The sequence below is a fragment of the Neopelma chrysocephalum genome, unplaced genomic scaffold, assembly GCF_003984885.1.
Source record: "Neopelma chrysocephalum unplaced genomic scaffold, ASM398488v2 Primary Assembly neopelma1_102, whole genome shotgun sequence".
Lineage (NCBI taxonomy): Eukaryota > Metazoa > Chordata > Aves > Passeriformes > Pipridae > Neopelma > Neopelma chrysocephalum.
In genome coordinates, this window is record NW_020897765.1 from 2,827,306 (window position 1) to 2,852,009 (window position 24,704).

A 24,704-nucleotide genomic window follows, 5' to 3' on the forward strand; every position below is an offset into this window, starting at 1 on the left:
AGTGAATCAGATGAAGTGCAGACCTGTAAACCCATAATAATATAAATCTACTTATATGAAAAGTCTCTTGAATATATTGCAATTTTATGTAGATTTTTCTAAATTTCTTAGTATATTTTGCCAAGATGTGCTCTGAAATAAAATTTTTTCCAAATAGGATTCCAGAAGCTCTACAATTGCTTCATTTGGCCAATGAACCCTAGCTGATGACCTCCAACATTCCTAGAAAAACTAATGATAATTATTGCACACCAAATACGTGCCTAAATGATGTGCACTGATACCGTTTTATTTAATAAAAATGAGTGTCACCATATATATGTGCATACATTTGGTTATTGCTATCAGAATTAACAGCTTGCAATTTAACTCCATCTTATTAGAAACAGGGCTCAGCAGACCCACACAAACTCAAATGAATACTTGCCACTGGCTTTACACCAGGCTTCAAGACAATGTGTTTGTTAGTACCTTCAGATTAATACCAGTTAGGTTTTGAACAGTTTCAATCTCATGCTAGATGATTTAAACCAGATGAAAATAGAAGTGTGTTACCCAAAATAAAAGAATACAGAAAATATAGTATTGTAGTATTTACTGAACAAAATAACAAGTAAAAATTGTGACTCGTTTTTTTGTTTGTTTTTAAACATCATTAAGTAATCAAATTTAGGCCATACAAGCATCAACAAGAAATGTAAATAATGTACTGTTAAGGTGATAACTACAACTTTTTTAAACTGCTCGAGAACAAAAACCACAAATGTTGCATACCTCACTTTAAAATCATTCAAGTGCCTTGCACAGTATGTAAAAAATTTGGTAGTCAACGACTGCTATGAAATATACATACAATACCTGAATTTTATATTTTAGTAGCCCAGGCCCAGATCATCAAAGTATTTAGGTTGCCACTCCACATGGAAGCTCTTGGTCTTGGTGTATATTAACCCCTTCCATGAAAGGAGTAACTGTTTTTGATGGTGTGAATTTATAGTCTTGTCTTTCCCTATACAGGGAGGGAAAGGGTCGATATTAAAGAAAGTATGGTTCCAATAGGCAGAAAGTTTATGGCACTGCAACTACATGAACCACCTTCCCTACACAACATAAAAATATTCTAATATTAAGGATTATTTTACAACTCAGTGGAAATATGCAGTAATGCAATCCATTTCCTTTGTCTGGATGACAAAAATGCAGTCTTAACAGTCACAAGAACCCGCCTTGTGTTAGCTATAAAAAAAAAATATATTTATATATATATTTATGCAACTACTATGTGCATTAAACAAAACCACTGTATGAATCAGCAGGGTTCAATAACACTTGTATCTGAATCTCTGAAAGGGGTGCACTGAAGTCTGTGGTGCTTCTCAGTAATGACTCACAATGAAATGGCAAAGGATAGAAACCCATTTATTTTAAATCTTATTTTTCATATCACATTGCCTAAGAAATGGTCCATAAGCTCTCTGGCAGCTAAAAGGATCTGTTGCCTTTACTTCAGCCTCCTGCTGAGAAATGAAAGCTATCCCTTAAAACAAACCTGATAATTCAATTTTTAGTGAACACTGAAACTGAAAATCAGCCCAACTTCACTGTGAACTCTCAGGAAATAATTTCACCATCGTGAAAATTCTCTGTTGTCTTCATCTCTTACCATTTTGTATAACATGAGTTGTTTAGAAGGGTAATAATCAGCAATGTACAAGAAACATTGTACTACTCCTGGAAAGCATTTACATTGTGACTCGCTCAGTTAGGTGGGTAGGTTAATTTAGAATTGAAAAGTGTGTGTATTTCACATCTGCTTATAGAAATATCGGTAAGTTCCTTTTTTCTTCTTTACTTGCATTGAGATACTATTCTCAATCACCTGTGAACACTATTCAGTGCCCTTTGCACTGAAACAGTACAGATTTGTCCCTCAGTCTTTGAGATAACAAAGAACACTTAACCCAAAGGGCAACACCCTTGTGCACCAAAGCTTTATTATATTTCTGATTACTGTGCATCCCCACACCTAAAGCCAATAATATGACACTTGTGCCATAGTTCTGATACTGTAGGTGTCCACTGACAAGTGTTCTGCATGAACCATTGTGTCTCAGTCCACTAACAAAAACTACTGTGCAGTAGTAATCTTGTATCTTAGATAGTTTTTCTCCTTGGACAAAGCTTATCCAAAATCTTCTTTCTATCAGGCTACAGCAGCTTAGGGCTCCTTTTCTTTAAAGAGAGGCAAAGTAAATGTCTTACACCTGTAGGCCAGTACTGGTGTTCTGTCCCAGAAATTTTAGCACTGCTCTGATACGATGAACCCTTCTTTTTCTCCGACTGGTTCCACTTCAGCATAGGCAGGATGTCCAGATCCTCTTCTGAATTTCATTGCTGGCCATCTGCTTGGACGTCGCTGTAACAGCAACAACAAAATAAACTTTCAGAATATGAAGGGTACAACAATAAACAATTAATAAAAAATTTAAAAATGTCCTACAATTTTGATCTCTCATACTAAAACCCACTCCATCTAGTTGTTACAGGAATAGAGAAGCACAGTTCAGCAGCACCAGAAGTCAGAGGAATTAATCTCTCTTTCTAAATTTGTGAGTGATGGCTGTTCTCAAAGACATAAATAATTACCACTACTCTTAGCAGTGAAGAGGATGAAAAAGCTCCTGTCTAAACCACTTGATTATTGGATTTGTCACATAAACTGCTGATCCACTACCCCCTAAAGGATCTGTCCAATGCTCTTCCTTCTTAGTTCTGCATAGGAATTTGCTAACATACTCTATGCTATGGAAGAATGTGTAGTAGAGTTGATAGAAACTGTAATTTTAAAATTATTTAGGACAAAATTCTGGCATATTTATGCAGAACTGTCAAAATAATGACTTTCTGTTTCAAGTGCCATAATATCTACTTGAGTAGTTTACTTTGATTGTTCACATAGAAGCTTTGATTGTTTACTTTGATTATTCACATAGACTTTTCATTTAAAGTCTTAAGAACTTTGGGTGCAAAAGTCTTAAGGAGTCCTAACCAATTTTCATTAGGATCTTTGGTGACTGCTTTAAACACAGTTAAAAGACAAAAGAAACAATTATTTTCTAGGGCAGATAAAACAGTTCCTGTATTATTATGATGTCTCTAGGAAGAAGAAGTGCTTTAAACAATCTGTATTTTCAAACTGATTAATGTCCGGTAAGGCTCAGACTTTGGGTGACCACTCTGAGATTAATGTCAAAGGGAACAGCTTTCAGGAAAAATAGGGAAACTCCTTCATAGAGTCAGTGAGCAGAAAAGCTGTCCTAAAATGATTATTCTTTATTGAAAATTTTATCTGCCAAATACGCTGATACATTTTTCTTTTTTTTTACAGACAACAGTTACAATCTGCTTGGAAGGAGGGCTAGAAAATACAGCAACCCATATAGAAACATTGCAGGAAAAGAGGAGAAACAGTGAAAATAAGTTACAGCCTATATTTTCATCAACAGTTCAAAATCTAAAAATTTTACTTCATGATCTTTCCTCTGAAAATAAACACTGCATTCGATTTTCTGTCCCCATAACAACCCATTTGGATTGCCTTTCAATTACTAAGGATATTTCATGCTGCTAAGAGGTGGTGTTGGTGACCACAGAACAGTCACTGCCGTGATGTGGTGCTGGGACTCGTGGTGCTGTTGGGCAGCAGTCACTAAAGAAATCTCAGTGAATCTTGTTACCAACAAACACACATCTGTCTGCGGGTACAGCACAAAATCTTCCTCAGTGATCATCATCGGGAAGATACTACATAAAAGCAACTACTTCCTTTTTCTCCTGTTGCAGGATCAAGTTACTTTTGAGGCATCCAGAGTTAAATTCTGTTTGGCAGGTAATTTAAAATCCCAGGCCTTTCAATGAAGCATCTTCCTACAAAGTAGGAAGGCAGAACACTGTCTTCTTTAATGGGTGTTTTTTCCTAATAAGAAAACTTAGTCTATTCAAACTTTGGAGACTTTTTTCTACCTAATTTTGATTCAATGTGGTTTCAAAATTAAGAAGGACAGTTTGGTTACTGCTAAAGAAAAAGGGTCATATTCTGTTCTTAGGCTTGCTAAAGAAAATCAAGAACAATTCAATTAAATGTAAAGGATTTATTTTAGATTTACACTGGTACAAATGAGAAAGGAATTTGACTGAGAGCTCTCTAATGAAAAGTGAAAATGAAAACCCACTGGAAAACTAGTAAAAAAAATTAACTAGAAACTGTATCAAACTGCAGCCTATAAGGATGAACTGAGTTTTAATCTACTAAGTTGCTCCCTAATTTAATTTTAAGATGTACCTATGATTAGTTACTACTTCCTTGCTACATTGCTGATAGAAACTAAATCTACCATTTTGTGCTACTCTTTTTAATTGGTTTTTCCAGATGATTAGTTATGTAACAGATGTGCATCAGTTTTAATAATACAAAGACATACAACATAAACATGAGCTGTATTTCCAGAAATAAAGAAACAGACACAAAGGTCACCTCCTAATATTACAGTTACAGTTTTCTGTGGTTTCTTGTCACATCTGAGGTGAGATTTTCCCTTCCTAGTCATTGTTTTATTTCAATTTCTTTATGTGCATGTGAGTAATGTAAGTGGTTGACAGTCTTAAAAGAGAGTGCTGGCAAACTATCAATTCATTGCCTTGTGTAACCCCCCAAAACCTGTAAAAATATTATAGCTTTAATAGATAAAACCAAAAGTAACTTGACTGGTATTGGGAAATACAAAGCTCCTTCAGTTACCAAAGCAGTTCAGGAAATGCCTAATGCATTCTTCCTTATTGTTCTCTGGAAATAATAACAAGAAGACAGAAAAAAACCCCACCCTAAACCAGCAAACCAGCAAACCACAGCAAAATACCACCAAAACCAAATCAAATGGGGAGAAAGCAAGATGGGTATTTTAACTAATTCCTTATTTTTGTCAACCAATTTTAGCAGGAAAAAATATGTTTCTTTCCCTGGAATTAGAACACTTAAAGGAAATCCTCTGAGCTGTGGCTGGAGAATTGTAACTCCTGCTTCCTTTCAGTGTATTACAAAGCAGGAAAACAGGACTAATATCTTTTTCATGGGACTGAAACATCCTTGGATTCACTATTTTAAGCAAAGAAATTGAGAGAAAAGAACTTATGACCCTACATGACCAGGATGCAGAAGAATAATTTACAGTACACATTAAAAAGTTAGTTCCTATTAAAGAACAGTAAGATAAAATGAAAGAAACTTTATCCATGGAAAGGGAGGTCTACCTTTCACATTTCTTACACTATGCCTGCCTGTCGACACCATTTTTGGTGGCTATACAGAATATTTGAATCCCTACAAAGGCTAAAATACGTGTTTTTACATACATCTTGAAGTAGAGGCAGAATTTATACTATTTGTCTTACTTCTGAGGAAAAAATGAAGGGGATTCCACCTATGAATAAGAAAGGGTAGTGACTGGAGTAACCTTTGAGTGTTGTTGCATGGGGAGGTCTAGAAGTGTGTTCTTATTGTTGACTAGTTTCTTCTTTTGACTTCTTTCAACATCAGGGAATTTTGAACCTTATAGGGCCTATTTTATCCTTGAAAATCATATGATCTCATTTAGACGTATTAAAAAAACCTGGAAATATGCAAATATGAAGCTATCCAAATTCTGAATCAATTGTCGAAATTGTTATGACTTACTCAAATGGATTAAGAAAAAGATAACAAAAGTATAGTGAATTCTCACTAAATGGCTAAATTTTAATCTGATATTATTCAACATCCATTAGTCTAAGTACACTTGTCCACTGGTAGTCTACCTCTGCAGTCATGTCTTCTGCTTTCTCATGAGAAGTAAAGATCTCTCTGTTACTAATTACCTTTCCCGTAACATGTATTTTTGTGCTCGAAGTTATCTGAAATTTGTGCACCAGTCTTTAATCTCTTCTAGAAACACTCAATTGATTTGGCAAATCACAGTCAGAAGTGGATGAGGCTTAAAATATCTGAAGCTATATTTCTGAAATGTATTTCCAAGAATAAGAAAAGACCAATTGCCTGACATCATTATTTTGAAGAAACTGTTCTGACATAAAGACTGCTTCAGACTTAAGATTCAGTAGGATCATTTACTGGCTTCATTTATTTTTCTTTTTGATAGAAGTACTTTTTTAAAGTATCATTTTGTGATTTAAACCACATCTTCCTATAACAGTGTCTGCAGTCATACGTATATCTAAGGACCTGGCTGCCGAAGGATGAGAAATAGAATGCCTCCTTCCTCTCCACCTTTGACTTTTATTGTCAGTGTTGATTATTTATTTTAGTGCTTCTCCCTTGTGGCTGATTTGAGTTTCCCTTGCTGAGCTGCTGGTTCCTGCTGAGCTGGATAAGCTTTGGAAAAAATAACTTTACTATCAGTACAAGGCAATGACAGCGAGATCAATGACAATACTCCAAATGCCAAGACTGCAGAACTTTGAAAGAAGAGAAAAATGATACCTGTTTTCTTCTTTTTAATCATCATTTTCATTAAACACAATTCAGCCTGAATGTCTTGACAAAAACTAATTGATGACCATGTCAAGCCTATTTCAAACTAAAAGCATAATCCCCTGTAAAATGGATATATATAATAAAAAAATGGGTCGTATTCCAGAAGAAAGCAGTAGAGCTCTGTGAGGTCCATCAGTTGGATTAGAAAGCTGAGATCTCATTGTTTCTTAAAAAATCCTTCTTTCTTTTTTACTCAGTTTCCCATTTATTCCTCAGTTGTTTGAAGACACACATTGCATTTGTTACATTAATGCAGAAACCTGGAAATGGTGCATGGAGAACATCGCTGAATGTTAAATCTGCTCTTATTTGTGATATATAATCACAATAAGATGTATAATAGTAAGCCAGAAATGTCCATTAATTCCCTGAGCTCTGAAAAACCAAGAACTGCCTCCAGCTTTTTTCACTATTTTCTCATATTACTTCCTTCCTCACAGCAGAAAGGGGATGAGCAGAAGGTCAAAATCTTAAGAAAATCTACTGCTAGATCTGCGTGCCAATGAAAGTTTCCAGACACTGAAATACAATCCCCCATACAGCCCAATATTTAAAAAACTACCCAATAATTAGTGCTTTCTCAGACCATCCCAGCTAGGGCTCAGTATTTGTGAACCATCTTCACTCCATGCTAATACTCTCCATTCTGTCAACTTTATGTGAGACAGAGTTAAATGACAGGAATACAGATCCTTCCATGCTGGTTGGTCTTTAAGCTAAAAAAATCTTCCCAGCTTAATTTAATTTACTAGCAAAGACATAATTTAAGTTAAATCAGAAGGAGTCAAGGTGCATCCTCCAAATTCTGATCACACACTATTATTTTATTTGCAAAAGATCTGCAGCTGTTCATTCCCTCCTCCCTCTCTTTTTCCTCAAGGTCACTCCATGGCTCCATAGCACCAGTTCAACTCTCTGTGTGGCCATTTAAACAGATTTGTGAAATTATCCATCTTCAACATCCAAGATGAAGTAAAATAAACAATAAAAAAGACATAGGTATGTGCATATGTGTGATGTATGTGTTTATAAGTGTACATGTATGTTTCTAAGCAGCTGAACCAGCGAAAAAAAGCTCTGGAATAACTCCAAGGAGGGTGGTAACATGAAGGCAAAAGCTATGACCTTTAAAATGGGATCTCAACTCTGAAGAATGTTAATTTTTAACCACAAGCACCCACACTGCTCTTCAGTGTGTGACATATTACCTACTATTAATACATACACAGCTGAGTTCATTCACATTCTCACAACTTCAGAGTCCACGTGTTAATAAGTTGGATTTGGTTTTGTACGTATAAGCTGAATACAAGAGAAAGGCTCTGCCTGAGGTTAAGATGATCCTAATTTGCAATGTTAGTTTAGACTCCTTAAAATCCCCTACCCACAGAGAATCAGCACAGAAAAATTTTATTCTGCTGTTGTCAAGCCTTTCAAGCCTTCTACCAAGCCTTCAGGCATGCTTGGTAATGGTATCACTGTCCATCTGGGAAGAGACACTGCAGTGTCTGACTCCTTGCCTTCATACTGTCCAGCAATCCCTCTGCTGTCTTCTCAGCTGTGGCCAGATCATGTTGCCCTTGATCCCCAAAGGCAGAGCACTGGGATGACAGCTGAGGTAAGTTTCAAGTCTTAAAAGGACTTTGTTTCACCATATAAGTAAGGAAGGTAAGAAAAATACAAAGTATGCAAGTGAAAATTTCTTGTGTCATGTGCAACCCTTCTATCCACAGATAACTCAGTGCAAACAGGCAAGACATCTGAGTAAAAAGGAGTTGGCCATATGCCTCGCTTTTCAATTTGCTAAATATTCCCTGGAAATTAATTGCTCTCAATTAATTAAATAGTTCCACAGTTTGCACATAAAAGTAGATCCTTAAAGGTTTAAAATATAAGAAAAAAAGAACATGAGGGAAAAGAAAGGAAGAAGTAAAATATAAAATACTACTAAAGCTGTAATCTGGCCCATAGCTCATTGAAATTTGAGCAAATCCATCTGGCTCAGCTGAGAATTTCTTCACATCTCTTTACATTCAGCCCCAGATATTTATATCACTTTTGCTATAATCTGTATCACATTTATGCAATCCTTGACATTCAGGGCATCACGATTGGCTTCTTGGCCAACAACTCTCACGTCCTGAATGCAAGTATACCATATAGGTTGGTGAATAAAGGAATTGCTTTTTAATTGTGCTATAGCTAGTGTGTAGCTATATATGTGGTCTCTAGATTTCTGACATAAGCTTCTGCTTTGTTGAAAGTCATGACTATTTGACATGAATGCTGCCTTTCAAGAATCAGTGCAAATCAGTTCAAACTATACACAAGAGACAGCATTCCTCAAGGTAAGAGTACGTATGTAACGTGATTCAAAAGGGAAAATTATTGGCAACTGAATCAAATTCAAGGGAGATAAAATACTGCAGGGATAATGATAAATAAATAGAAAACCAAAGCATGAAACATCTCTTCTGTCATTCTGTAAGCTAATCTCTAGAAAACATTTACTCTTAGCTTTCAGAAAGAGCCTGCATTCATTGGAACTTTGATTGAAGCTCCCTTAACTTTAAAAGCAGATAATTCATTCTATCTTTAGGTCACCAGAGAAGTGTCCAACTTAAACAACGAAACACATGAGCAGTCTGGAGTCTGGAAGAAACAGGAAAGCACTGCATTTTGATTTGAATATTCTACACACTTAACAAAAAGTGGAATTTTTTTGAAAACATGTTGAACTCTTTGGATGGCATTCTTTTAAAATTGCACACTATCATAGTCAAATTGAATAGCATAGGCATTCAAGACTTTTCAAGCTGTTTGCTCAAAATAGCTATTTTTATTCCAGGTGGGGCTGCACATGTGCATTCTGCTCAACAGCTATGAACAAAAGCACTAGAGGAAACATTTTCTTCAGACTTTAAGAGTAAAAAAGTAGTAGAAGAATGTTACTCTGTTCTAAGACAATAGTTGCTTTTGTAATAAATTGTGTTTTTCTTGGCTTTGTGTGGCTTGTTTAAACCAACTAGTGCACTCAGGATATCATTTAATGTTGTTCAGAAGGGATTGCATTCATCAGTTCAAGGGTAGAGAGTGCAGTCAAAATGTAGGTGTATTTACCCTTATCTGGGGGAGCTTGCTACATGACAAACATGAGTGGGATTTGAGATGAGCTGTGTGAGAACTTGAGTGAGGCAGTAATTGAATACTGAGTAATATCTGCAGAGAACACAAGGAAGAAAGAGACTTGAAGCCTCAGATATGGGGTCAGTTTATCACACTTTTCTTTATTCAGTAACCAGTCATGACTATAAAACAAATAAAGTAAAAATTACTTACATAGCCCATAACCTAAAAACCCCAACAAAATATCATTGAAAATAACACTTTACCTACAAAATCATGACAGTGTTTTAGAACTTAGATGTAAAAAGAAATTTCTCTATTAGTCATATTACAGTTTTGAATTATTGTTATGTTTAATGTTATATGATGCCCCTGTAAAGTTTAAAACTAAACAGAAATGGGCCAGGTTCCTGTTCTTTTTTTTGACCAGCCTCAGAGTTATATTAATTACTGATGATATATAAACTGATGGAGATCTTCATTTGGCTAGAAGACTTCATGACAGACTACAGTGTACTCATAATTTTTTAGACAACTGCAGGAGGGAGCTGCCTGTCCATCTGTCACACCTTGTTTTAACTGTGCAGCTTGCTTTATTAATCAAGAGACTCATACAAACCAGTATAATTTTCTGAAATATTTCATGACCAAGCCCATGGCAATTCTCTTGAGTTCTTCCCCAAGAATTGTAAAATCAGATCCACATTTCATTCACTTCCCATAAATAATGCAGCTTGTCTGCTGTGGTGTGTGGGCTATTATGTTATCTGTAACAGCTTAATCAAATATTTTTCAATTACAAAAATGCAATAAAAATGACTTTTTGTAACACTGTTTATACCAGTTTTGCCTCATTATTTTTTGTACTGCAGTTTCCAAATGCAAGTTTGAGAAGATATGTTCTTCTTTGTGTTGGAAACATGTAGATCCAATAGATATCTCCTTTATTTTGAACAGAAAGCATGTTTTTCCATTTTTTTTGTAAAATCTTACGTTGCTTGCTAGAAGACATTTTAGCGTTGACTGTATAGATTGATTAATGACACCTAAAGATTAAATTCAGTGGAAGAGGTTTAACAAAACTGATTAAGGCACCGCTGTTTGCATGATGAGTATGATATCAATAAAAGAAATAAATTAACATGCCCTTTCTATATACTGAGAACAAAAATAAATAAATAAATGTGTATTGTAATTTAGTATTCTTCCCTCCTTCTTAAAAAATGGTGTTGCCATTTACTTAGTCCTTTCAATCACACCACGACAGATAAGAAACTTGCTTTAACTAGAAGGAAAGAATAGAAATTCAGTCTGTGTGCAAAGGAAAGAAAGGGACAAAACCTCCTCTTTTATATTTGGACTTCAGTGGAATTTTGTTTGTGTATATCAATAGAGAACTGGCTTGAAACGTTGCATAAACATGAAAGAAAACTATATTTTATTGCATGGATTCTGTTTCCTAATGGTTAACAGAAGAACATCACTTGAGGCTGGAATACTGATAACAATTCATTTTGATTTTTGTCACTACTATTGCATCTAAGAAGTATATTTATTATAATATGATTTAAAGATGACTCATTCTGTTCATGTGCATGTCTCGCTTCAATTCTCATTGCTGTCACTAAGAATGAACTTCTACTTCCTATCTTCCTGGTCCAGGCTTTTACCTAAGCAATTCCTAGATATGTCCCTAGTGACACTTCCAGTGGTTTTGCATCTTCACTGGTGTCTAGCAGTAAGTTTTCAGGCTCTTAATAGTAGGGGAATACTGCAAGTGGGGGTTATGGACAGTTAGCCTTTTCTTTCACATTTAGTAACTCTATACTTATCACAAGGTAGAGGAACACTGCCTAGGTGGGAAAAAATCCACAAGTAGGTGTAAATATTCATAGGTTTTTGAAGACTCAAACACCTATGGAGAGTGTTCCTTTCTCATATTTTCAAGAACAGTGGAAGTGAACCAACTAAATATCAGCATCTGCAGTGTAGATGTCTGCACCTAAGGTATCTGTATTTGAGGGAGAAAAATGGTAATTTATCTAATCCTAAAGGAGATATCTCAAATAGGTCAGATGACTTATGGTCTAAAGAGTCTGTTTCTCTTTACACTAATAAAAAGAGCAAAAGAAGATGATAGATGTAAAAAAATTAGATGAAAAAAATCTTTCTCACACTCAGAGAGAAAGTGTTAAAAGATTTCTTCAAATGATGTAAGGAACATCAGGTTCCTTACAAGCTAACACAGGTTTTCAGCTAAAAACTTAGTGGTCAGCTCTTCTGCAGAATTAGGAATGCACACTTTTCTTTCCCCCCTCCCCAGGAAAATAATAGAAAAAAATTTATATCCTGAAATAAAATGCCAGTGCACATGAAAGGTAATGGAAAAAATGCTATCATGAGGAAAATGAAGGATAGGAAAGAGAGTTGGAATGGTATCTGAGACATATTTTTTAGATATACGTGCTGTCTAAAAGCAAAAAAGTTACAGTGATGGTGGTTAAAGAAGGAGCTGAATGACAAACATGCTAAGAGCAAAACAGTATCACCTGCTAGGGGAGCTCCATTTCTTCAAAGATTACACTATGAACACAAGAATACTTTCCAATTTAGTTAAGAAAGATCAATTCTGGAGACCCCAAATATTCGAGCCAAGAGACAGGACTGGTGACACATGTTACTTTTGTCTTACCTCTATGAAGAAGAGACTAGCTGCTGATGTTGGATGATGATACATATAGACTGTCACGAGGATGGCTGCAGCCACAATAAGGACCAGGACTAGAATGCCAACAATTAAGCCGGCATGAAGTGTTCCTCCTTTCTTCTCTGCCGCACTGTCATCTGTTGAAGCTGCGCAGAAAGAACACTTAATAGCACAGTAATGTATGTCTTATCCGTTCCATTCCCCAGATGGTAAATAAGCATTTGCTTTTTTTGTGTTTCATGTACCTTGTTTTCCGCAACCCACATTGGGAAAAGATATTAGATGTCTTTTTCCTACAACTGGATACCCTCATAATCTTAATGAAAAGACATTTTCAAATGTTTTACTAATTTTGACAATAAAATTAACATCCTTCTTTTGAATATAAACTAGACATTCTGAAGTTCCTAATTACCTTCATAATGAATTTTGCCTTGATTTTCTCATAAAATTGTTGCAATTTACCCAGAGACAAAAAGTACTAATTGAATACATTTTGAACCTTGTATTTTTTTTTAAATGTTCAAGTTGACACATGCTACAAACCCTTTTGAGGTCTAACTATTAAACACATTCTGAAAGCCTTATTTATTAGCTTATAGGGGAGTTTGGAACCACCTTGTACAACTAAATCAGACAGTGGAAAGTGCAACAGATGGATGCTAAATAATCCTGCAATATTCTAATCTTGGTCTGAATGCAACACTCATCATACCAAAGTATTAAAGAAGTATTACAGAAGACCATCCATTTACTAAACTTCTTACCATCAGGAGAAAAGAGGGCTGTCTCTGTCACACAAGCAACTTATCAGCAGAGCTTCCAAATAAGTGACTGAAAGTCTTTTAACAACACTTTGTGGAAAAAATCTCTCAATATATCAATCAACACCTGTAGAACTGCTTGTTTTTCAGCATACTCTAGCATAAAAGAAGAATGGAGCAGATCATCCTCAGTGCAATCACACAGCACCTACAGGATGCACAAGGGATCAGACCCAGCCATCACGGGTTTAGGAGGGGCAGGTCCTGTCTGACCAACCTGATCTTCTTTTATGATCAGGTGACCTGCCTGGTGGATGAGGGGAAGGCCGTGGATGTGGCCTATCTGGACTTCAGCAAAGCCTTTGACACCGTCTCCCACAGCACACTCCTGGAAAAGCTGGCAGCCCATGGTTTGGACAGGGGCACTCTGTGCTGGGTCAGGAACTGGCTGGAGGGCCGGGCCCAGAGCGTGGTGGTGAACAGAGCTGCATCCAGTTGGTGGCCAGTCACTAGTGGTGTCCCCCAGGGATCAGTGTTGGGCCCAGTCCTGTTTAATATCTTTACTGATGATTTAGATGAGGGGATTGAGTCTACCATCAGCAAATTTGCAGATGACACTAAGCTGGGGGGGAGTGTCGATCAGCCGGAAGGCAGGAGGGCTCTGCAGAGGGACCTGGATAGGTTGGAGAGTTGGGCTGAATGCAATGGGATGAGGTTCAACAAGGCCAAGTGCCGGGTCCTGCACTTTGGCCACAACAACCCCCTGCAGCTCTACAGGCTGGAGACAGAGTGGCTGGAGAGCAGCCAGGCAGAAAGGGACCTGGGGTTTGGATTGACAGGAAGCCGAGGACGAGCCATCATTGTGCCCAGGTGGCCAAGAAGGCCAATGGCATCCTGGCCTGTATCAGGAACAGTGTGGCCAGCAGGAGCAGGGAAGTGATCCTTCCCCTGTACTCAGCGCTGGTGAGGCCACACCTGGAGTACTGTGTCCAATTCTGGAAGGATATTGAGATCCTGGAGCAGGTCCAGAGGAGAGCAACTAGGCTGGTGAAGGGACTCGAGCACAAGTCCTATGAGGAACTGGGGCTGTTCAGCCTGGAGAAGAGGAGGCTCAGGGGAAACCTCATCACTCCCTACAACTCCCTGAAAGGAGGTTGTAGCCAGGTGGGGGTTGGTCTCTTTTCCCAGGCAACTATCAGCAAGACAAGAGGGCATGGTCTTAAGCTGTGCCAGGGGAGGTTTAGATTAGATATTAGAAAGAATTTCTTTACAGAGGGGGTAATCAGGCATTGGAATGGGCTGCCCAGGGAAGTGGTAGATTCTCCGTCCCTGGAGGTTTTTAAGATAAGACTGGATGTGGCACTTAGTGCCATGGTCTAGCAACCGCAGCGGTAGTGGATCAAGGGTTGGACTTGATGATCTCGGAGGTCCCTTCCAACCCAGCTGATTCTATGATTCTGTGAATTACTGTACTGCCCACTTCTGCAGGCAAAAGGGCCATTCAGAAGTCCTAGGTTTAAGAAACACCAGAAGAGCACTGGTAATTTGACTTCACAAACTTACATCATTCTCCTAATATTCCCACTGCTTTCTGCTGTTCTGAAAATCCTTCTAATCACCTCTATGCCTTACTCCATACAGCACCTATCTCTGGTCTTGCTTATGAGAAATTTTCTTTCATTCTACTTTTAAATTTCCTCTCACCATGCTTGTTTGTCAAGCTGACTATAGGAAAACTGCTGATTTCTGCAGTTATCCTTTTTGCTGTGTCATCCCCCTGAACTATTTGTTTGGTTGTCTTAGAGTTTTATGTTCTTTGAGGCCAGGGACTCCCTTTTATTTGTTCTTTGAAGACAGATATTGAATTAGGGGTACCACTTCAAGTTATGTGTTATTGTTATTAATAGTAACAATAACAATAAAAACAGCAGTAGCAATAACTGTACATGTTTTTTTTACCATTCATCAGATTGGAGTAGAGCACTCCATGCTAATGTTAATAAAGAGAATATAATAGAAATATAATGGAAAATAATAGAAGAAAGGTATATTGATCCAGATAGTGTTAAATGCCTTGCATGAAGGGCAATAAAAGAAAACAGGAACAGTTAATCTCAGTGTAACAGCTCATGCATCCACATATGGCAGCACTTTTCTCACCAGACCAAGGAAGGCCGCATGTCTCATCATCCAGTGGATTGCACGGCATCGTTGCAATAATAGGGAGAAAAGGAAAATGAAGATGCCTTATTTTAGCCAAGACATAGTTCTAACTATTACTCCAGGTAATAGTTATTATTCTGTGGGGATTCATGTACATTTGCATTTGTCCCTATTTTCTTAATCTTGATTTGAAAGAGGAAAAACCTCAGTGTTGCTCTGTTCTTTTCCATAAAGTCAGTGACAGCTTATGGAGTAAGGACCTGAGTAGCAGAAGATAAAGGTCCCAGCAACTTGAGAGGCTAAAGTATGATGTGGGAAGCATTAATGAATCTAATAAAAAGTTGCAAGCATGATCCCCACTCAGGTATGGCCTAATCCTGAAGCTATCTTTCTTTCTACTGCAAACTTTGTGAGCACCTGTCCACACAGGAACTTCAGCTTTAATTGTGCTGACTCTGAACATCAAGTTTGAGCTTAGGCATAAACAGGACCCAAGAACCAGGCTTCTCCCTGCCTAAATCCTAGAAAGGGATTTACTTAGCTTTCTTAAAGCTTAGTTCACACAAAGGTATAGGAGCTTTTGAAAAAGAAAAGTAGTGTCAGCCCTATTTGATTTTATCTTATTTTAAATTTTTTTTTCAACACAGTACATCCAGTAAAAATTGCCAGGCCATTCTTTTACTCTGAAGTGAAAGAATGGAGATATTGCCTAGAATCTGGAAGATCTATTTTCAAATTTTCAAAATTCTCACCCAAAGGGTCCTTGAAACACTTGCTAGTATTTATAGCACTATATAGCAAAGGATGCAAGATTCATGAAGGAGACAGGAAAGAAAGGTGACCTGAAAAAAGGTTCCTCTTACTTTCAGACAGCAGAGCCTTTTATTTGACATAGCCATTAATATTCACTTCATCTGAGAATAGATGAATATATAGAAAAGTCTTAGTTTCTGTTCATGCACTGTAACAATATTTAGTACTTGTACATATAGTGCAAATCACCATACAAACGGAAATTAAGCAACTGAAAGGCCATCAGGAAAGGCCTGGTTGATTGTACATTCTCTGGGTTGGGCTATTAATTCCCAGTGATGAGCAGTTAGTTGTGTGAGTCACCCTACTGAGAAGTAACTGCCCCCAAAAGGAGCAGAGGATTCATATCTTGTTTGTCTCATAATTGTCTTTTTGACAGCTTCATAGTCTTCACTTCAATGTCATATCAGTGCATCACAAACTGCTTTGTCACTTGTACCCATTTTCAGGCCGATTTGCACTAAATGAGCAATTTGTATTGTTACTATTTTATGATTGAAGGCAGAATATCATGTTCTGAGTATTAAAAAATGCTGGACTTCAGCAAAGGTCCTAAGCACTCTGTAAAGGTCATCAATTTAATCCCTTTTGATCTGATATTTTCTCAGCTTTTAGCACCCGACTTTGCAAACTAGAACACTGTCTCTTCCAAATAACACAGGTAACAACTGCCTGCCCAGATTTCTAATAGTCTAGGGTGGAGCACTGTGTGGACATCAGTGCAGTGATCAGAATGTCAAATGCAAAAAATAATGAAATAAAAGAAATGCTTTTCTTAAATTACAACAAGTGTAAGTAACTTGTAATTTCCATAATCAAGCTCAGTCCATTGACCCCCAGGCCTCAAATACTCATGAGAAGTTGATTTCACTCTCTTTGCACAGAGACAATAAACAGTGTTGTCAACTTTGAAAATACTCTTTGCTGCAAAATCAACTGCCAGTTCTTTTAAAAAGCCACCAAGGGAAACAGATGAAAAACCAAGGGCTCAGAAACCTTTTCAGGTGTAGAAATCTTACTAAGATATCACAGCATATCTGCTGTTCCACATAAGGCTAAACCCACAGGAGGCTTATGACCAGTCCTTTCCCAAAAGGAGTATTCTCAATGGAGCTTTCCCCAAACTTTCCTTGTCTTGTGCTCAGAAAGCAATTGTTACATACAATATACTCTATATTTATAACTTCTCCCCAAACTCTTAGATGCACAAAACTTTTAAACAGAAGGAGCATATTAACATCTCCAAGGTCAGTCTGCTTCTCATTAGGTGCTGAATGTCAGGATAGAAACAGCAAGTAGCTTTTTTCCCTAATATAAAGGCACAGAATCCAAAAATGAAATAACTGCTCTCTTGCTGGAATTCTGTTTAAAAAACAAAAGTGAAAACACAATAAAAATATTCTCATTGTTTGCAAAATAAATACAAATACTATATAATATTTGATTTAAAATTACTGTATTATGTCTCTAGTTACTGCTGGATTAGCTTCTTTTGGAGTAGGAAAACAAAAAACCTAAAGGAATTATGAAAGGAAATGTTGTCATGGCCCATGGGGACTGTAATACTGACTTTAACAGAACAAAGTGTGTACAAACTGAGACTGCTTTAGAGTGTTTGTAAACACATCGTGGATACTTTCTCAACATTATTTTTCTCACGATTGCATGTTAACCATTGAGATCTGCAAAATAATGAAATACATTGTTTTACATTATCTAAATCTAAGGATTACAAATAGTTTCTACTGTAATAGTTTTATATATGAGAAAACAAAATTGTGATACACACATTTACACCTCTTATGATACAAGATGGAAAGAGTTTAATTTCCAGAGATTAATATCTCTGTCTGTGAGAGCAGAGATACAAAAAAGTTTTACATGAAAACTGAGGAAAAATAGACTAACTTCTGGTACTTCCTGGCTAGAAAATTTCTTTTATGTAAAGTGACAAGGAACAAAAGGCAAATGAGAGAAAAAAAAGGGGAGATTTATTTGCATGAACTTGGAAAATAACATTTTGCTTTTCCCTGCAAAACCCATGTAATTCCTTTTTGCTCTTGCATTTTGGCAAAAAAAATCTGGAAAAACATAATTGGAATTGGACCTCAAATTCAAAGTCACTTATATACACATGCATTTTAAGGGATAAAATACAATACCTTATATGACCCTCCTAACTGACACAGAACACCTGGGATATAAGTGATTTAAATAGCAGAAATCAGCCTAAAGATGATAACTCAGTACTGAGCTTTGTTCTTTTTTCCCCTCTTTTTATAAGAAGAATGAATTTTCATGGCAAACCCCTGAATTTGCCACAAAGACATAGGGAAGGACCCCTACAATTTCTTCTCATATAGGAATGTTTTATGATAAAATGAGTATTTGCTGTTAGGTCATGTGGAAGCAATTAGATGAATTTTTAATGTCCATCAAAACCAATGAATTTTTTAGGTGTTTGGTCAGATGAATATGAAACTGGGTATGAGAACACCTATGCAGCACTACTGGTATAGAAATTCTGGTTTAGTAAGTTGTCAGTGTTTCTGGCATGGTCTTAGTTTTATGGCAAAATTGGTCTGGGCACAAGTGCATGAAAACAGCTCCTGCATATGAAGCAGACTGGAAAAACATATAGGTATAACCACATTCAGGTATAACCATGCCTATAGTACAGATTTACCTATTCTTTTACTCTTATTACTTATGAGTATGCTCTAAATAGATGATTAATCAATACAGAAACAGAATGTGTGATAGTATTTTCAGAGCCTCCACACAAACGTCATTTTTCAATAACTGTAAACTGCAGAACTCCCCTTGCAATGTACATGTTAGGTAATGACTGTTTTGGAGTTGATCATGATTTTGAAACTGTAGCATGTCCAGCATAATAAAAATACATTAATTGATTTTATTGATTAAAGTATATTGTGCCATATTATTAATGCTAATGCAAAATGAGTATCTTATTCTTACATAAAACCCACTATCCTTCAAATACTGGCTTAGGAAATTCAGCTATGCTTATATATTATTATTATTACTATTACTGTGAAATTATTATAGAATCACAGAAACTTGATAATCCTTAAAGAATGCAGCATTTAGGTAGCCTTAAACTCACTGTGACAACACAATCTGACTTTGAAGCCATCAGAGACTGCAAGTTCTGTAACTCATTCTGTAAAAAATATCTCAGTTTAAAGTCCTGACTTGTGGATGGCATTGAGATATACTGAAAGTTGATTTCTTAGCTGCCCATTTCTACTTCTTGGTTGGGTTCTGGGTACAACATTTGGTAGTTATACAAAACTGATATATAAACAAAGGCATGTACTGCTTAGGAGAGATGCTATTTGAGATATCAGAAATCTATGATAATATATACTTGTCTTTTTTGAAGTCATTTAAGCAATTTTCAACCCTTTCCAAGACACATTCCATGGTAATAAAACCGTCTGCCAGTGACAGTGCTGGAACATTCTGACTTTGGGCAAATCAGCTGAATCTGTCAGGTCAAGCCCATCTCTGCTCATTACTATCCAGTGCCTGTCTGATACTCTGTTACCTGTGCTAACCTCGTTCAACTATCCTTACTAACACAACAGTTCATCTTCCATAACCATCTTTGGATCATTATTAATCTGGTTCCAGCCATCCAGGAACTTCAGGGTGTTTGATAGCTGTTTCTATGTGAGAAATTTCTACAAGTCTTTTGACACCTCCTCTCTATATGTTTGTTCTACTTTTTGGTCAGTCAAAGAGCAGAAACCTTCTCTTGCTGCCTGATCTGGGCCTGCAACTACAGATCCAAGTTCACTTCAGCAGCCCTCCATCCTATTGCCTATGTAATTTCTACCCTGAAAGCTGCATCACTACAATTTACATGACTGTGGGTTTGAGTTAATAGGCTCTTGCAGAGAGGGAGGACATAGTGTTTAGGACAGCTGAACACATAGGGTTACAGCCTACAGTGAGCTCAACAGAGCCACTGGATTTTCCCCCTTTTCTGGACCTCCATTTACATCTGGAATGTGAATCTTCCAGGAGGCTCCTTGTTTTATGGGGCAGGTATGTGGTTCTCCAAACCTAAGCTTTTTCCTGTACATAATGCAGATTCCTGAAAAGATGATTAATGACCTACATATAGTAACTGTGGGAAGGAATAAGGGAAGGAGTACAGGGAAGGAATAATGGAAGTACAGTTGGAAGGAGGCTCAGAGGAATATCCATAAAAATTTTCTCTCTACCTCTTTTAAGAATAGCATGCTCTGGAGTTCTCAACTTCTTCACAGTAACAGTGTGTGGTTTTCCTGATTTGTGGATTCATTACCTTAGCATTTGTTAACATTTTGAGGTTAAACCACTGTTACACTTTACCTAATTTCATGATGATTTATTCAGTTATGGCTTATCTAATGCTTTAAAAATTGATTTCCAGTTGCATGTAAAAAATGAAAGGTGGTCTTTGAGTGAGAATATTATGAACTATAACCCACAAATTCTGAATTCAGTATCTCGCTGTGCTATCAATTTTTTGCAGGACCCAGGGCAACTCTCCAAGATTGATCAACTTCTTAGTGTAGTAAATTGATGAAAGTGCATTAATATCAAATCCCTCTGTTTATAGGATGACAACACTCTAAATGTGTTAGGTAGGGGCTTTCATTCTTCTTCTCTAAAATATGATGTAATGCTACCACTGTTTTCATCTGTACTAGTTTTATTTTGAATTGCTTGAGGCCATGGAAGCCATTACAATACTTTGTAGCATCAAGAAGGGGTCATTATGTAGGTCAATATTGTACTATGGAGGACTGCACTGTTTGGCCTGGTAAGGCAGCTGACTCAAATCCAGATGAGCAAAAAGTTACCAGATTTTAAGAATTTCAATTCAGTCAGCCCATTGACTCCACTTGACCGTACTGAAAGCAAACACAAGACAATAGCATCAAGCAGGCTGTTCCTCTCTAAAGCTGTGTCTATGTTTGCAGAGTTACACATCCCTGCACCCACCGCACCTTTTGGATACAGAACAACTTCAGGTACTTCAGCGCAAAACGTCCAACTCTATTAGCCTTCTTTAGCTGGGCCTGTGCAGTTACCCCTGCACACTCATGTCAAAGAGTGCAGAGGAGATTGCAAGAGGTTTCTGGCAGCAAATACTGGGTTAACACTACGTGGAATAGGCAGTTAAAAAGAGAGAAGATCACAGGAGCTTTGTGTGCCCTAGCTGTCACACTGCTGTAGCACTGTGACATCAACAGGAGCAGATGATAAGATGATAAGACAAAACATTAAGTAATGCAGCCTTGCATTAAAAGTTTATCCAGTTATTTACATGTAGCCCTCCTTAACATCTGCATTTAGAGCTACATGGGGTTTTCATATTAAGCCTTGAGCTTGTACAAAGTCCACAAAATTAATATGTTTAACAAAATCAGCTGTGTGCCTTTACAGCAAAATCCTGACAACTGTAAGAGTAGGTACCATATATCATTTTATATCTGGCTTGGGTCTGCATATTGGTCATTTGTTATTGAGTCTGCTAATCCCTCAAGCTCTAATTGAACTCTCTATAGTGCTAGTGTTAATCCTGTCCATCACTGATGTTAGGATATAGACCATCTTTGAAAATGTCTGCAAGAGAGTGAAAGTAGGACACAGGCATTTCCTAGCACTACATATGCTGGGATGAACTTGTTCACAAATAAATATAATAGCTTTCTCCCTCAGGTAGGTTTTGGGGTTTTTTTTGCACAGTTTTCCTTTTTTTCAGTCATTTCTGTACATTTTGATGAATGAGAAGTGTAGCATTTTGTCCGACACCTGATGCCCAACAGACAAAGACTTTTCTTTTGAGTTTTAAAGCTGAAGGACTGCGAGGGACTCATAGCAATCAAATCATCACAACAAGCTGTCTAAAAAGGTCAAATAAAATGTCTAGATGTGCTGGCCAATCATCTAAATCATCCACCAAAGAGTTCTCAAGAAGAAAATACTACATTACTGGCTAGCCACAGCCAATTGCTCACAATTTTTATGAAAAATTAGGCTTTTAAACTGTTTAGTTGGCTGTGTTGTATTTCAAGAAAAATGAAAAAACAACAGAATCGGCAATGAATAAAAAAATGTACTTTTTTTAGTGCTGGATATATCTTAAAACTTACAAAAGGCTTTTTATTTTAAGGACAACCAAGATACAACAAAAACTGTGATGGCATGCCAGCTGTATTTTAAAATGGTTTAGGCATGTATGTAATAGGCATCTGTCCTGCCTGTAAAGAAAGAGAAACACACAAATTTGAAATGTACATTAAGATATGCCACAAAAGATTGTGGGTGAATTACAGGACAGTTGCAAGTGATTTTCTCATGCAATTGAAAGATCAAATCAGTATGACCAGGACACAAAACTTAATTTAAATTTAGTTGCTGATTTATAATATTTGGTTTTAAAAGTTCCAGGCAGAGGTGAGATGCAGAATTTCTATGGAATCCTTTTGTTGTACCTAACTAGATATTGACTGCTATCACCCAAGGACACATCAAACTATAGGCAATCATTGATCCAATATAGCTTTGGTTTTCTATTTTAAAGTGTTCCCTTTCATTAGAGTTTTAAAGGATTTAGTGTGAGAAAGTAAAGACCCTGTCTTCACGACCTGGAATAATCTACTCTTTATGAAAGGCTAACAAAGTATAGAGAATCAAAGAATGTGCCTGCGGCTGCAGAGGTTTTATCTGAGTCTAATCTAGGGGTCACTGGAAAATTCAATGCATAATTGAAGATTCATCAAAAAGAACTTCTCAGATTAAAAGCTACGTTTACTGTGTGAATGAGACATCCTGGAGTGTTGCTTTGCTTTTGTGTTGTTTGAAGTAATTTTCATTTTTTTTAAATTTCAAGAATAAAAGAAGCAGTTCAAGGAAAGTGAATAATCACATCAGGTGTTGGTTTGTCCTCCTAAAATGTAGCAGCTTTCTCAGTGGACATGAACGTTCTATATTTAAGATAACTAATACTGCAAACCGTACATCTCACTCTACCAAGTAGGCCACAGCCATCTATCACTTTCTCTAGTATTCCACATTTTGTTTACTTTTACAGAGTTTTTATTTTCAGATCTTGGACAAAGAGTAGACAAGTCAAAAAATAATCCTGTTGCAATTCCCAAACTGAAAGAAAGTTGGATGTGTTTTATAAACCCTACTTTTTGAGTTGTTTTTTATATAACAGCATACTATTTTGAACTGTGTCTGAGATGCACATGATGGAGAGCTGCCTAGTCCCAGGCTGACCACCTGCCATAGGGCATTGGCTCGTGGGGCAGAGCGTGGGCACAGTTCAGTTAGGAATATGCCTCCTGTACAGAGCAGAACAGGAGAGTGAAGTGCTGACTATTGACCTTTAAGAGCACTGAAGCACTTTTCACAACAAAATAAAAATCAATTTCATTTCCAGAAGAATAAGAGAAAGAATGTTCAGAGACATTCCTATAGAGAAAATGCCTAAAAGTACTACCCTGAACTTACAGATCACCTTATTCCAAGGGATCACTTATGTGTCAAAGCAATGCCAAGCAGCAACACCACCAACAAATGGACAATTCAATGCCCAGTACAGCATGTGACTAGCTATTATGTGACCACTAACCTGTAGTTAGTGACAGCAAAGTGGTAGGGAAGTGGATGACAACTACCTCCTGTGGTGGGAAAAGATCTCTAATTTGAGGGAAGGAGAAAACAATGGCTGGAAATATGACTGGGAAAAAACCAAGAGGAAAACAGATCAACTTCTAAGTTGCCTCTGCACTCTGTTTTTTCAAAACTTGAATAATTCTCTGTGAGGGTCCTAAGAAACCACTACACCCCACCTTTCTGGACTGCTGCACCTGGGACCTCTGCCCACGATGCTGGCGTCTCCATGTGAGCTCAGGTCCAAACTTAAGCTACATTGTAGATGAACCTGTATTCAGTCCCATCTTTGATCTTGTCTCCTGGACCAATGCTGAAGGTAGCTTGTCTCCAGTCCTGTCCATGGGCCATGTCTCCGTGGATGGACCTTGGAGCTGTCTTTCCTTTTGCTACTGACCAGAATCTCTGTATGGACCTGGTTCATCACCTCACTTCCTCTGGGACTGCTGATGGGTCCTGCCTGAGCTGTGCTGTTGGTTGCTGTCCCTGGCCTGCTACCTTGCTGCTCCTTTGTTGCCTTGCCAATCTGGCTTCCTACCTTGACCCTGGGTCTGCACGGTTTCTGCAGACTCAGTTGAGGGTGACTAGACCATCACAGTGACTAGGCTCACCACAGTTGCTTCCCCTGAGCTGCTGGACTCACTCTGTGCCCTGCCTGTGCCTGCTGCTATGCTTGGCTGCCTGTTCCCCTGACCTATGAGAGAAGCTTGGTGCTCCCTGCTTGGAAAGGCAATCAGGGCCAATAATATTCCCCTTTATATTAGTGGAAATATAATTTATTTCAATTTGCTGAAAAAATCATTCTCTGGTTTGATAGACCATTCTGAATGCTGCAGAAATC

The 24,704-nt window shown here is 37.4% G+C and overlaps 1 protein-coding gene across 1 annotated transcript in view; it reads right to left on the reverse strand.

The window, feature by feature from the left end:
* Positions 1-264: 264 nt before the first annotated feature.
* PLXDC2 (plexin domain containing 2) overlaps positions 265-24,704 on the reverse strand; it is a 257,231-nt gene continuing 232,791 nt past the window's right edge. Inside the window, exons 13-14 of the mRNA XM_027695655.1 lie at positions 12,405-12,565; positions 265-2,416 (exon numbers count right to left, since the gene is read on the reverse strand). Of these exons, the coding sequence (XP_027551456.1) occupies positions 2,300-2,416; positions 12,405-12,565 (278 nt within the window). The 3' untranslated portion in view covers positions 265-2,299. The remainder of the gene's footprint in view (positions 2,417-12,404; positions 12,566-24,704) is intronic.